The sequence below is a fragment of the Poecilia mexicana genome, unplaced genomic scaffold, assembly GCF_051168715.1.
Source record: "Poecilia mexicana isolate PSO_F unplaced genomic scaffold, ASM5116871v1 scaffold_9, whole genome shotgun sequence".
In the NCBI taxonomy this organism is placed as follows: domain Eukaryota; kingdom Metazoa; phylum Chordata; class Actinopteri; order Cyprinodontiformes; family Poeciliidae; genus Poecilia; species Poecilia mexicana.
The window spans coordinates 3,692,973-3,706,204 of record NW_028263378.1 but is presented as its reverse complement, the minus strand read 5'-3'; the positions used below and the strand labels follow the sequence as shown (position 1 = coordinate 3,706,204).

The following is a 13,232-nucleotide window of genomic DNA, read 5'->3' as shown; positions in this document are numbered from 1 at the left end:
TTGTAATGTTTTCCCTTTAAACTAAATATTTCCCTTCAGATCAGGAGCCAGAATGAAGCTGCATTAGTGAGCAGGCTGTTGCGTAACGCTGATGCAGTAGATTGTGGATTTGACGGTTTAAATCTGAACTGCAGACAGCAGATTAAATCAGGTTTATTTTAGCAACGTCGTCCTGCTGCCACACATCAGAACTGTGAGAAATCCCTCTGCACTTCATTGAGCTGTTTCACCATTTGCTTCTCGTTGATAATCTTGTAAACACAACAGAGCATTTTAACATCTTAATGCATTAATGTAGATCTGATTACAAGCAAATACCATGAATTTAGTTGTTTTTTTTGTTAATTTATTTTCATATATGTCACTTTAAATGCAGAAAACCAATGTCTCTTGGGGATCCATCTGTTGGCGAACCTCAGTGTCATCTCATCACTCGTTCCGGTTGCATGTCTGCATCCTCGTGACCTCTGACCCCCTCAGAGATTGCTCTTCAGCCCATCATGGTGTCACTCCTGATCCTGTGATATTGTTGTCCTCAGACATCCTAGCTCTGTCCTGCAGACATGAGAGCTGCTGCCTTAATCAGACGTGACAGCAGAAGAGTCGGCCTTCACAACCTTCCTGTCTGGATTTGCAACTCATCACCGCGGGGTAATAACTCCTGTCAGACGCCACTGAAGCCCCTCTCTTCATTTACCTGAAGAAGGCTTCACTGACTTCACTTCAGATAGGAGTTTAAAAAACTGATACACCATCAATAAATCCATCTGGGTGCAGCATGTGCAGGAAGACAATACAAATAAATGAGTCCAATCCTGGAATAGCTGCATAGCTGCAGGAAGGGGTGTCCAAAGTGTGGCCCGGGGCCCATTTGTGGTACCTCCACTGAAAAACATAACATCTTACCAAGTATTTTTTGTCTAATTTTAAAGCAAATATTCATTACACTTGAAGTTAGACAAAACTAACTTATCAGAACTGTTTAGCAAGATATAGGAGCTGGTTTTAAGTCAGTACTCCCTTAAAATTTAAAATAAACTACCAATTTCTCTAGCAGATTATTTAATTTACAATAAGACATTTTTCCCATGTTAAAGTGAGATAATCTGCTAGTGGAAATATCACTTTTTCATCAATATTAAGGAATTATTTATTTAAAACCAGCTGCTATATCTTGTTGAGTTGTTACTTGTAAGTTAATTCTGTCTTATTAATGAATTTTGTGACCCGCCAGCAGCTTAAAAACACATGGAAACCACTGATGTACGGTTTTTCCGCCCAACTGAGAGAAAGACATGTTGAGGCTCCGCCCACCTTCATTTCAGTCTGCTGAGTTTACAGTTTGCGCTGCAGCAACCCAGATGTTATTGATGCGTCTGTCTGCAATCTGGCAGCGCAGGCGACGGAGGTCAATCCCATTACACCTGGCGTGTTCTGTGTCAACACGTCTCAGTCTGAGCTGAGGATGGAGGAGGATGAGGAGGGGCGGAGGAGGAGGACAAGCATGATTGCTCTGAGCTGAGATGAGAAAGCCTTGCTCTCCTTTGATCAGAGTCGCTCCGTGTTCATCACTTTGACCGGCTGCACTGCAAAAACACAAAGTCTTACCAAGTAATTTTGGTCTAGTTTCAGTGCAAATATCTTACTACACGTGAAATTATACAGAACTACCTTACAAGTGAGTTTTCTGCAAGGTATAGGAGCTTGTTTTTAGTAACTAACTCCATAATATTTATGAAAATATGACAGTGTTTCAGAGATATTGTACATAGAAAAAAATGAGTAAATTTCCACCAAAACACTCAGATTAATCTCAGAAAGTTTGTAGAAAAAACAATGACATTTCTGAGTTTCAGAAGTTGAAAATTTGCACGTGGAAATTCAAACATTTCCAAGTTTTATTTCTTGAAATTTATGAGTTTCAAAAATTTACAAAAACTTGTAATTTTCAAGATTGTTCTCTGACATTTTCTAGAAATATTGTTGAAATTTCTGAGTTTCAAAAAATACCTAGAAAAAATCTAACATTTGTAGATCAATCTCAGAATTTGTCTTGGAAGAAACATTGACAAAATTAGTTTAAAGTATCAAGATGTCTCTATGAAACAAAACTGACCTCAACATATCTATTTTAGATTCAATACATTTTTATTTGATTTTTATGGAACATGACATCAGAAAGTACTGAGCAGCCTGTTGATTTCATTTTTAAAATATATATTTTTTTACATTAACAGTTTTATTTTTGCATATATTGCAAGAAAATGAGTATAAAAAGTACTAAAGCTAGCATAAAAAAGAAACCTTTTCATTGTTAAATTGCTCAGTTACTTGACATGTTTACTGAAGAGCCAGAGTGGAGGATCTGGAGGAAACCTTTTATTTATTTTAGTCAATTAGCTGCTTAGAATATGACATCATTTTGAGACATTAAATTTTTGTTTTTCTTTACCTGCAGCACCAAAATCTTTACATTTTTAATATTATTAAACATTTTTGAGATGCAGATCTTTGTAAAAACACTCTGACATCAGTAGTGATTTAAACTGAACAACCATGATGTTAAAATCAGGCTTTATAAGTGAAGCTAAAGTTTTTCTAGCCCATTAGATCTTGGAAATTAACCAGAAGATCCACGGTTTTGTTTTTCCAGACATTAATAAGGAAGTAGAGAAATTAATGAGCCACACGTTCAAGCCTTATTACCCAGGAGTCTTTGCTGTGACACATCCCACTCCCACTGGCTGCTGTGCTGTTCAGTCAAACAGAAAAACCACTGTTGACATAAACTTCTTCTTGCTTCTTATTTCATCGTAGCTGGTTAAAAACAACTCCTCTGAGAAAAATGTAAGACAAGGATTTGCTATGAAACAGTTTTTAATTAGTAAGTTGTGTTTCATGCAAAGCAGAATTATTTTTCTGTTTTGTTTGGGAGTCTAGATGAGTTTTAGAATTACACCAGTTACATCTGACAACTCACAGTTCAGTGAACCCAGTGTTATCTCTTCATACTGCTTGTGATGAGAAAACTTGATAAAAATATTAACATACTGTGATTAGAAAAAAGATTGCTTGTGTTGTATTAGCATGAAAAACTGGCACAAATTTGCTTGATTGAGCTTCAGGGAGGAAGTTTGGCAGCACACGGCATCACTTTAGGATCTGACAGCAAAAGACCTAAACACAGTTTGAGAGAAAAAATAATACAAATTGTATTATTTTATTAGGCATGTGCCTAAAGGCTTCAGCTCTGTTTCTGTCAACATAAGTTTACTAAAACAGGATGTGGGGAAGCAGGAAAGCACAGCCACAAGAACAACAATCACAAGATACATAATAGATTTAGTAACTTTCTGTTACAGTTTATAATAATATCTGATTTTTATGACCTGTTATTCCTCTAAGGTTGGGATGTCGAACTCATTTTCATTTCAGGCCACATGAAGATCATGAATGTCACTATGGTCTGATGTCGCCCCCTTCAGGCGAAATAGTTTCATGTCCAATCGTTCTAAAAATAGATTAAATTAATAATAATAATAATAATAATAATAATAATAATAATAATAATAATAATAATAATAATAATAATAATAATAATAATATAATTATTTTTCTAATAGAATAACAAATATTTGTAAAGTGTTTAAGAAATTTCACTTTTCTGGCCACATAATTGAAAAATCAGTTAAAATATACCATTTAATTCGATTTGAATAAACCAGAGAAACCCAGATAAAAAAACAGCAAATTTAACAATTTCCCCAGCAGAGTGACTCCTCTTGTTGAATGAACGATCTCCGAAGGGAACCGGAAACACCCGCTCCTCTACTTCCTGCTTCCTCGGTCCGCCCACAGTCAGCTGTTACTCGGGTGATTGCAAACATCTGCCCGTCCTCCGTGGTCCCGCAGCTCCGTCCAGGATGGGGGAGAACGACGACAGCGACATTATCGAGCACCACGTCGAGGAGGAGATGGAGAAGAAAGCGGCCAGGATCCGCGGCCTGTCCTCCCCGCTGCTGGATAGCCTCAGTCCGTCCGAGAGAGAGGGCCACAGCAGCACCCAGTCCTCCCACAGGCTGCTGGCCTACAGCGATGCCCTCATCTCCATCATTGCCACAGTCATGGTGAGAAATCCCGCAGCAGATTCACCTTAATTCACAGTGTCCAAAAGTGCGGCCCGAGGGCCATTTGCGACCCTCTGAAAGATTGTGTGCGGCCCCTGACCTCAACGCAAGCATAGGGGGTTGATGCAGATGGACACTTTTTCATTCTGTCGATTAACATTTTTTAAGAGATAACATATTATTAAAAAAAGAATATTAATACATTCCCATTTATTAACGACGTTTTTGCAGTCATCTTAGTTTTGGAGTATAATAAAATAAAATAAAAATAATCAACCCCCCAAAAGTTAGAAACTTTGTGCCTCTCTTATGATAACTGTGCAAAACCTTTTTTACTCTTTTTGTCTACAATGATTTAAATGTAAATTTTGATTATTATTAAGAATATATATGTAAAAAAATAAAAATTCCCCTCTCACCCTCCATGGGTGGTCTCTTTCATCCTCTGAGCTCGGGTCCTCTACCAGAGGCCTGGGAGCTTGAGCTTCTAGGCACCTTGGCTGTGCCTAGAACTGCACATTTCTGGACTGAGATGTCTGATGTTGTTCCTGGGATCTGTTTGAGCCACTGCTCCAGTTTGGGGGTGACTGCCCCGAGGGCCCCGATGACCACAGGCACCACTGTGGTCTTCACCTTCCAGGCCTTCTCCAGTTCCTCTCTGAGGCCCTGGTATTTCTCCAGTTGCTCCTTTTTCCTGATGTTGTGGTCACTTGGTATTGCTACATCCACCACAACGGCTTTCCTCTGTTCTTTATCCACCACCACAATGTCCGGTTGGTTCTCCATTACCATCTTGTCTGTCTGGATCTGGAAGTCCCACAGGATCTTAGCTCGGTCATTCTCCACCACCTTTGGGGGTGTTCCCCATTTTGACCTCGGGGCTTCCAGTCCATATTCGGCACAGATGTTCCTGTACACTATGCCCGCCACTTGGTTATGTCGTTCCATGTACGCTTTCCCTGCCAGCATCTTGCACCCTGCTGTTATGTGCTGGACTGTCTCAGAGGCCTCCTTGCACAACCTACACCTTGGGTCTTGTCTGGTGTGGTAGATCTGAGCTTCTATTGCTCTGGTGTTTAGGGCCTGTTCCTGGGCGGCCAGGATGAGGGCCTCTGTGCTGTCCTTGAGTCCAGCTTTCTCCAGCCATTGGTAGGATTTCCTGATATCAGCCACTTCAGTTATTTGTCGGTGGTACATCCCATGTAGGGGCTTGTCTTCCCATGATGGTTCCTCCAGCACCTCATCCTCTGTTCCCCATTGCCTGAGACATTCGCTGAGCACATCGTCCGTTGAGGCTTTGTCCTTGATGTATTTATGGATCTTAGATGTTTCATCCTGGACAGTGGCTCTCACACTCACTAGTCCTCTGCCTCCTTCCTTACGGCTCGTGTACAGTCTCAGGGTGCTGGATTTGGGGTGGAACACTCCATGCATGGTTAGTAGTTTCCGAGTCTTAACGTCCGTGGCCTTCATCTCTTCCATTGGCCAGCTAATTATTCCGGCAGGGTATCTGATTACTGGTAAGGCATAGCTGTTTATTGCACGGATCTTGTTCTTGCCATTGAGCTGGCTTCTCAGGACTTGCCTTATTCGTTGGAGGTATTTGGCTGTGGCTCCTTTCCTTGTGACCTCATCGAGGTTGCCATTTGCTTGTGGTATTCCCAGGTACTTGTAGCTGTGCTCTATGTCTGCTATCGTTCCCTCTGGGAGTGAGACCCCTTCTGTGCGGACGACCTTCCCTCTCTTTGTAACCATCCGGCCACACTTCTCTAGTCCGAATGACATCCCAATGTCAGTGCTGTAGATCCTGGTGGTGTGGATCAGTGAGTCGATGTCTCGCTCGCTCTTAGCGTACAGCTTGATGTCATCCATGTAGAGGAGGTGACTGATTGTGGCCCCATTTTTTGTCTACAATGATTTAAATGTAAATTTTGATTATTATTAAGAATATATATATATATATATATATATATATATATATATATATATATATATATATATATATGTTTTGTTTGTTTTAAGTGGTTCTTGATTACAAACAGAAACAGTTTGAACAATTGTTTCAGTTCTGCTGCTGATAATAATTTGATGCTGATGTGTTCAATGATTAAATATTTACTTAATTGTAAAACTGATACCAAAATATAACTTCACTAGATTTTAAATATTCCTCATTTTAGCACAGTAGGAAGACTGCTTTCTCATAAAATTACTACTTTAGTGCCTTAATAGTTATTCTCTTAATATTGTGACTTTATTTTTGTCATTTTAAAACACAAAATTCCCTCCAGGACTGGAGTTGGTACCCCTAAAATAGGCAAATTATGCAGAAAGGTCCTTCATTTAGTGAAAATGTTATTGGAGAAACTGAAGCGTTGTCCTCTTGGCAAAAACCATTACCAATTATTTTAGTTACTTTAATTATTATTACATATTAAATCTGACGGACATATCTTCTAATCCTGACTCTTATTTACAGATATTGCCGGTTGCCCACACCAAAGTGGAAGATAACGAGGTAAACCTTATTATTATCTTGATTGATCTTTATTATACATTACAGGTTTCTGTCTGAAAAGTTCTCTATAAAAAATATTGATTGGTTTGTGCAGGAGTTGAGGGAGAGTGTTCAGCTGCTGCTAACGACGAAGATCGCCGTTTACCTGATGACCTTCCTGATCGTGACGGTTGCCTGGGCCGCCCATATCAGGCACTTACTTTCTCTGTTCAGATTTCTTTTTATCACTCAGACTTTTTTCCAGGTTTCCTTATTTGGTCTTTGATTTTGGCAGGTTATTCCAGGTCATTGTTCACATTGACGATTGCCTCGCTCTGCTTAACCTTGTGAGTACAGCCTCAGGTTTGTTGACGTCTTTATTTTTTGTTTTTCTACCAGACCCTCTCTAAGTTTCACATTTCCCTTTTTTTGTTCTGCTTTCTGTTCTAATTCAGGCCTGCATGATGCTGATAACCTTCCTGCCGTACACTGTGAGTACCAGACTGGTTCTGAATGCGTTTACATTTGAATAAATGGATTCATTTTCCTTCTGCTTTGCAGTTTTCTTTAATGGCGACCTTCCCTGAGAACGTCCTCGGGATTTTACTCTTCTGTGGTTGTGTGATGGTGATCGGGGTGATTCAGGTCAGGAAGTGTTTCCTCGTCCTTTACGTCAGATATCGGCCCGGTCCCAATTCTCACAACCTTAATCTTGGAAATATGGCAATGTTCACACAAAAAAATTAGTTTCCAAATGTAAAGTATTAAAATAGTTTTGGTTTCATTCTACTGGACGTGTGGCTACGTTGAATTTTGTTCGTTTTCAACACATTTGAACATCCAAATATCTCCACCATTGACTTTGAAAGGAAAAATATCTTACCTGTACATATAAAATTGATTTATTTTGTTGCAGTTGTAGTTTTGGCAGCATAAATGCTGAAACTGTGACCGATCGCGCCATTTTGGATGTCGAAGTCCTGAAATTTTTGCACGATTGTAACCTGACGACGCAAACCTTTATGTTCACTTTGACTGAGTCCACACTTCAGAGGGGCGTAGGGCGCAGGGTAGGGCACAGCGTAGGGCGCAGGGTAGGGCGCAGCGTAGGGCGCAGGGTAGGGCGCAGGGTAGGGCGCAGGGTAGGACGCAGGGTAGGGCGCAGCGTAGGGCGCAGCGTAGGGCGCAGGGTAGGACGCAGCGTAGGGCGCAGGGTAGGGCGCAGGGTAGGACGCAGCGTAGGGCGCAGGGTAGGGCGCAGGGTAGGACGCAGCGTAGGGCGCAGGGTAGGGCGCAGGGTAGGGCGCAGGGTAGGGCGCAGGGTAGGACGCAGCGTAGGGCGCAGGGTAGGGCGCAGGGTAGGGTGCAGCGTAGGGCGCAGGGTAGGGCGCAGCGCGCAGGGTAGGGCGCAGCGTGAGTTTTGGCACCGGGCCGTTTGCACCGTGTGTTCACTAACCCCTGACACGCTGACCTGATTCCTGCGTTTTCCAGTCGGTGATTGTGCTGTACGCCTTCAGCCGGCCCTTCCTGCTGAACGAACAGATCCAGATCTCAGAGAACCTGACCTACTATAAACATCACATCCTCAAGGTCATCATGAGGGTTCCCATCATGTGCTTCTTCGCCAGCATCTTCTCCTTCATCTTCTTCCAGCTGGTCAGCACCAAATCTGTCCCACTTAAACTGTTTTCACATGCAAGTGAAAAAAGATGGTGGTTAGTTAATAAGTTTTGCTGTTTTTAGAGACATTTGTAGACTTGCCCTGGATAAGTGTAGATGTAAAACGCTGCTGTGTTAATCAGATAATAATCAGACATTCATCTGATCTGACGGTTCTTAATCTGATTCCCATTAAATCTGGTAGAAAAAAATATTTTTAAACATTCTTGACTGGATCCGATCGGCGGTTTTCTTTAACCTTTCTAACAAAGTTACAGACGGCAGCTTCCACATTTACAAGAATAAAATTCAGAATTTTGAGTTTTAATGTCATACTTTTATAATTTGAAGAATAAGTCATAATTTTAAGATTTAAAGTTGTGATGTTAGAATTAAAGTCATAAGTTTGACTTTTTAAGTCTATTTTGAGTTCTATAGTCATAATATCAAGAGTAAAAGTCAATTACGAGTTTTAAAGTCAATTTCGAGAAGAAGTCAAAATTTTAGGGTTAAAAATAATTTTCAGAGTGAAAGTCATAATTTTGAGTTTTAAAGTTAGAATATTGCCTTTCAACGTCATAATTATGAAATACAAAATAATGTTTCTCTAAGGAAGTTTGCTTCATTAGAGATGACTCTGAAAGCCAAAATCAGGACTTTCTGTCTGATAATCCTGACTTTTAATGTCGTAATTATGAGTTTGAAAGTTAAAGTTATGACTTTGTTTCTCAAAATTCTGACTTTTAAACTCTTAATTATGACTTCCTGTGTGGCTTTTTTTTTTTTTATTTGTGGCAGGAATGGGTTTCCGTAGCCTCCCATGTTTCACCACCTTTCCATAAGTTATTGAGGTCGTTCTAATTTATGCCATGTCTTCCAGTCTTATGTTCTCCTAGCCATCGTCATCTTCCTGCCTTACATCTCCCAGAGCCTGAAGTGGTGCCGCAGCAAAGCCATCGGTAGGAACCCGGACCCACTGCCGCTCTGATGTCGCTTCCTTCCTCTCATGAGTCTCTTCTGCTTCAGGTCAGGTGGAGGAGACGCCGGACTCCATGTTGTTTTACACATACCTTCCCAACGAGCCGCTCAGCAAGGAGCGAGTCGAGGCTTTCAGCGACGGCGTTTACGCCATCGTAGCAACGCTTCTCATCTTAGACATATGGTATGCTCTGAAGCCAAACAGTATGTTCTACATATTTGTTGAAATGGTCATTATTTTGTGAAATGCTTAGTAAGGGACAAATGATCTGTAAAAAAATAAAAATAATAAAAATCCTGGCTTTTCAGAGTCTGGGCCCTGAACTGTCACATTCACTGCAACAACTCAAAATCTAGAAAGTAATTTTTGGTCTAGTTTCTAGTCCAAATATCTTACTAATGTCTCATTGTAAGGGTAGTTAGATATTTGCACTAGAAAATTACTTTAAGATTTTGTGTTTTTGTAGTGAGGAGGCGGGTCTTAATGCTGTCAATCACCCCATGTATCCAATGCAATTCAGTTTATTTATATAGAGAAAATTCATTACAAATGTCTTGTTTCCATTTAATGCTTTCCAATTAGTACACTAGCACAATTAAATATTCAAAGTAGATTAAAAGGTTTTTAAGGAAACCCTGGACCTAGCAGAGCTTGTTATGAATGCTAAGGCTAGTTAGCATAGCCACCGTTGACATCGAATAAGCAGTTTTTCTGTAACGGTAAGCTGTTTCTCCTCCATTACCACATTTAGCAACGTGCTAATCTGTGTTCATGAGGTTGATTGACAGCACTAAGACCCGCCTCCTGGCTCTGATTGGTTATTTTTGGTTCAGTTCTTAAGACAGTGGAGGAGATCTACTTTTTATTTCACAGATTATCAGTGACAGTTTTAACAAATATGTTAAAAAAAAAGTCACTTCATCTTTACAAAATAATGTGTGACTTTAATGGTGTTCTGTTTAGTAGTAAAACAAAGTAACGTGTACTGGGCTCCATGGTTTCAGTGAGGACAACGTTCCGGACCCGGCGGTGGTGCAGAAGCAGTTTGGCGGCAGCCTGGTCGCCGCCCTGCAGGCCTACGGCCCGGAGTACCTCGCCTACTTCGGCTCCTTCGCCACTGTCGGCCTCCTCTGGTTCGTCCACCATTCCCTCTTCCTCCACGTCACCAAGGCGACACGCTTCATGGGCCTGCTGAACACCTTCTCTCTGGCGTTTGTTGGCGGTTTGCCGTTAGCCTACCAGCTAACGCACGAGTTCCCACGCAACTCGCAGAATGAACTCGAAGCCATTCAGATCAGCTGCGTGATCGTTTTCTTCGCCGGGATATTCCAGCTCTCCATCTGGGTGGTGGCGCTCTACAACGAGCAGGAAACCTTGCACCCTTACGTCTGGTATGGCGGACGGGAGCACGTGTTCATGCTAGCTAAGCTAGCTCTGTACCCCTGCGTCGCTTTGGGGACGTTTTTCCTGTCCTGCATCTTGAGTAAATTCAGCACCTCCATCTTCCATCTGATGGAGATCACGGTGCCTTTCGCCTTTCTTGTGCTGAGGCTCTTGGTGCGCATCGGGGTGGCACTGCTTCGCTTCCTTTTCTGTCCCAACCGGTCCGATCTGACGACCATTGTGGACGATGAAGCGGACGAAACGCGAGTCCCGTTTAATGCTGTAGTTACCTAGAAGTTTCCTGACTGGCTCTGTGGAGTATTGCTGCTAAAAGGTTTGGCCACTGAAAGAAACCCCTGGTGGGTTTATATCCAGAGCAAAGTGGACAGAACCGTCCTCCTTTTCTATTAGTTGTTTGTTCATCTCTGGAGCACAGATGGGATTAAACGCTGAATGTGAAATCTGGATCCAAGATGTAAAGGAAGCTCTGATACTAATGCAGTTAGCCAAGATTCGTTCGTTCATTCATTCGTCTTTTCAGTTACCACCTGTGTGATTAGCGGCCGTTTTAACCAGAGGTGGGTAGTGTCCCCAAAAATTGTACACAACCAAGAGTAGTACAGCATATTTGTACTTAAGTAAAAGTAGAAAAATAACCGTCCAAGAAATACTTGAGTAACAATAAAAAGTACAGCATAGTAAAAGTACTCCAGTAAAGGTAGCCGGGTAAATGTAACCAGTTACAACCCATCTCTGGTTTTAGTGTTGTCACCATCCAGGCATCCAAATGTGATTCTCTTAGCATGTTCATATTTTTGTTTTATCTCAATCAGGATCTGAAGGTTAGATTGGGAATCTGTTTTCTCAGCCAAATTCTTTTCTTAAAGGTTTAGTTCAGATGATTAGTGGTGAGATTATGAGATAGAAACCTACCTTTCCTTTGTATTTGGCAGAATTGTATTGTATTCAGTATAATTTGGGTCTCCTTTAATCAGAACTGCAGAAACTGAGTCATGACAGCCTTTTTTTGTATTATTTTGTTTAGCAAAGGCTGTTTCCTTACTGATCCATTTTGTTTTTGCGTAGGCTCAGTGAAGCTGGTTACAAAGAAAAAATAATGTTTTTTCTTTGTTCTGCTCCAGAGCAACACACTGAATTTGGTCATTGCGGCTGCAGATCTGACATTTTTCAGATTGGAGATTTTGTCCAGGCCTGAAGCAAATGGAGGAATGTCTTTAGGAAGTTGGAAGGTCAGTCGGGGTTTCGTCAACAGCATCGGGGGCATCAGAGTCTGTAGTGGCGAAAGAGGATGAACCAAAGAGAAACTTTGGAAATATTTGGTTCAGAAATGTTCTGAGTCATGAGGCATTTGGTTTTGATTTTTTTGCCCCAATTCTTGGGAGCTATTAACTTCTGAGGGCCAAAATCATTAAGTTGGAAGGAGTTTTAGGCCACAAAATGTATGTTTGGTGCCTTTTTTTCAAGTTGATCCACTCAGTAATTAAATTTAAATCATTGTAGACAGAAAACGTAAAAACATTTTTGCACAGTTGCGTTAAGACAGTTACGCAGTTTTTTTTTGCGTTTGATTGCAGAAACATGATAAATGGACGATATGTTTTTTTGTACCTTTTTTCTTTAATAAGATGATATTTATCTCTAAACTATGTTTCTCTATAAGATGAAAAAGTGTCCATCTGTATCAACCTCCTGTGCTTGCAATGAGGTCAGGGGCCGCACAAAATCCTTCAGAGGGCCGCATAAGGCCCCCGCACCACACCTTGGACACCTCTATGGCAAATCTATTGTTTTGGTTTAAATGAAGTTGTCAAGATTTAAGGAAGATGCTAACTGCTCATAAGCTCTCCACAGAACCAAACTGGAAGCTTAGCGCACTTTAAAACCCGTACTGACAAAGTAGAGCCATAAAACTCGTCACTGCACTGTTTTATATTGATTTCGTACAAATTTAACAACTTATAAATCAGTTCAAATTAATATTTAATCAAAAACTAAACATCAAATGTTTCAGAGACAAAAACCGTGAGACATACGAAGGGTTTTTACTGTGTTGCATCAACACTGGAACTTGAAATGGTTCCCTCCTTTTTCCTGTAGTTTGTTTTTTTTATTTTCTTCCGTTTATTTTTCAAATCGATGGTTGTGGATTTGATAAAACAACTTAAAAAGGGATCCTGTATGTTTGTCCAGTAGGGGTCACTGTTATTTTAAATAAATAATGCTTAAACACCGACATTGTCATAAAAACCGTTTTAATACCAACTCCAGGTGGATTTAAAACCAACGTGCACTTTAATTAAAACCTATAAAATCGTGCTCATCTTTTTTTCTTTGTATTATTTTGTGTTAATTTGTTTGCAACCTGCACTGTTTTCCATTCAGATCATGTTGAGAAGAGACCTTTTCTTTTTTTCACTGAAGGACTGAAAAGCCGTTAAATGTTTGGTTTCAAAATGTTGACTTCCTAAATACAAATGTTTGTGGCACATCATGCAGATTAATAAAAATGAACTGTCAAGCTTTATTTTTGTGATTTGTCATCTGTAAGGTCACAATAAAATAGATG

At 40.6% G+C, this 13,232-nt stretch overlaps 1 protein-coding gene across 1 annotated transcript; it reads left to right on the top strand.

Annotated features, from left to right (window-relative positions):
- Positions 1-3,733: 3,733 nt before the first annotated feature.
- On the top strand, positions 3,734-13,190 carry tmem175 (transmembrane protein 175). Its single transcript, XM_088008632.1, has 10 exons — positions 3,734-4,127; positions 6,607-6,645; positions 6,740-6,837; positions 6,920-6,971; positions 7,080-7,115; positions 7,186-7,269; positions 8,116-8,280; positions 9,164-9,242; positions 9,310-9,445; positions 10,267-13,190. The coding sequence occupies exons 1-10, from the start codon at positions 3,924-3,926 to the stop codon at positions 10,937-10,939; spliced, it is 1,566 nt and encodes a 521-aa protein (XP_087864758.1). The 5' UTR covers positions 3,734-3,923; the 3' UTR covers positions 10,940-13,190.
- Positions 13,191-13,232: the final 42 nt, after the last annotated feature.

Excerpts from the sequence above, each read along its gene's own strand:
- tmem175 (XM_088008632.1), top strand. The coding sequence starts at position 3,924 with ATGGGGGAGAACGACGACAGCGACATTATCGAGCACCACGTCGAGGAG. Across the intron at positions 6,646-6,739 it reads CCAAAGTGGAAGATAACGAG|GAGTTGAGGGAGAGTGTTCA; the intron begins GTAAACCTTATT and ends TGGTTTGTGCAG. Across the intron at positions 7,270-8,115 it reads TGGTGATCGGGGTGATTCAG|TCGGTGATTGTGCTGTACGC; the intron begins GTCAGGAAGTGT and ends TGCGTTTTCCAG.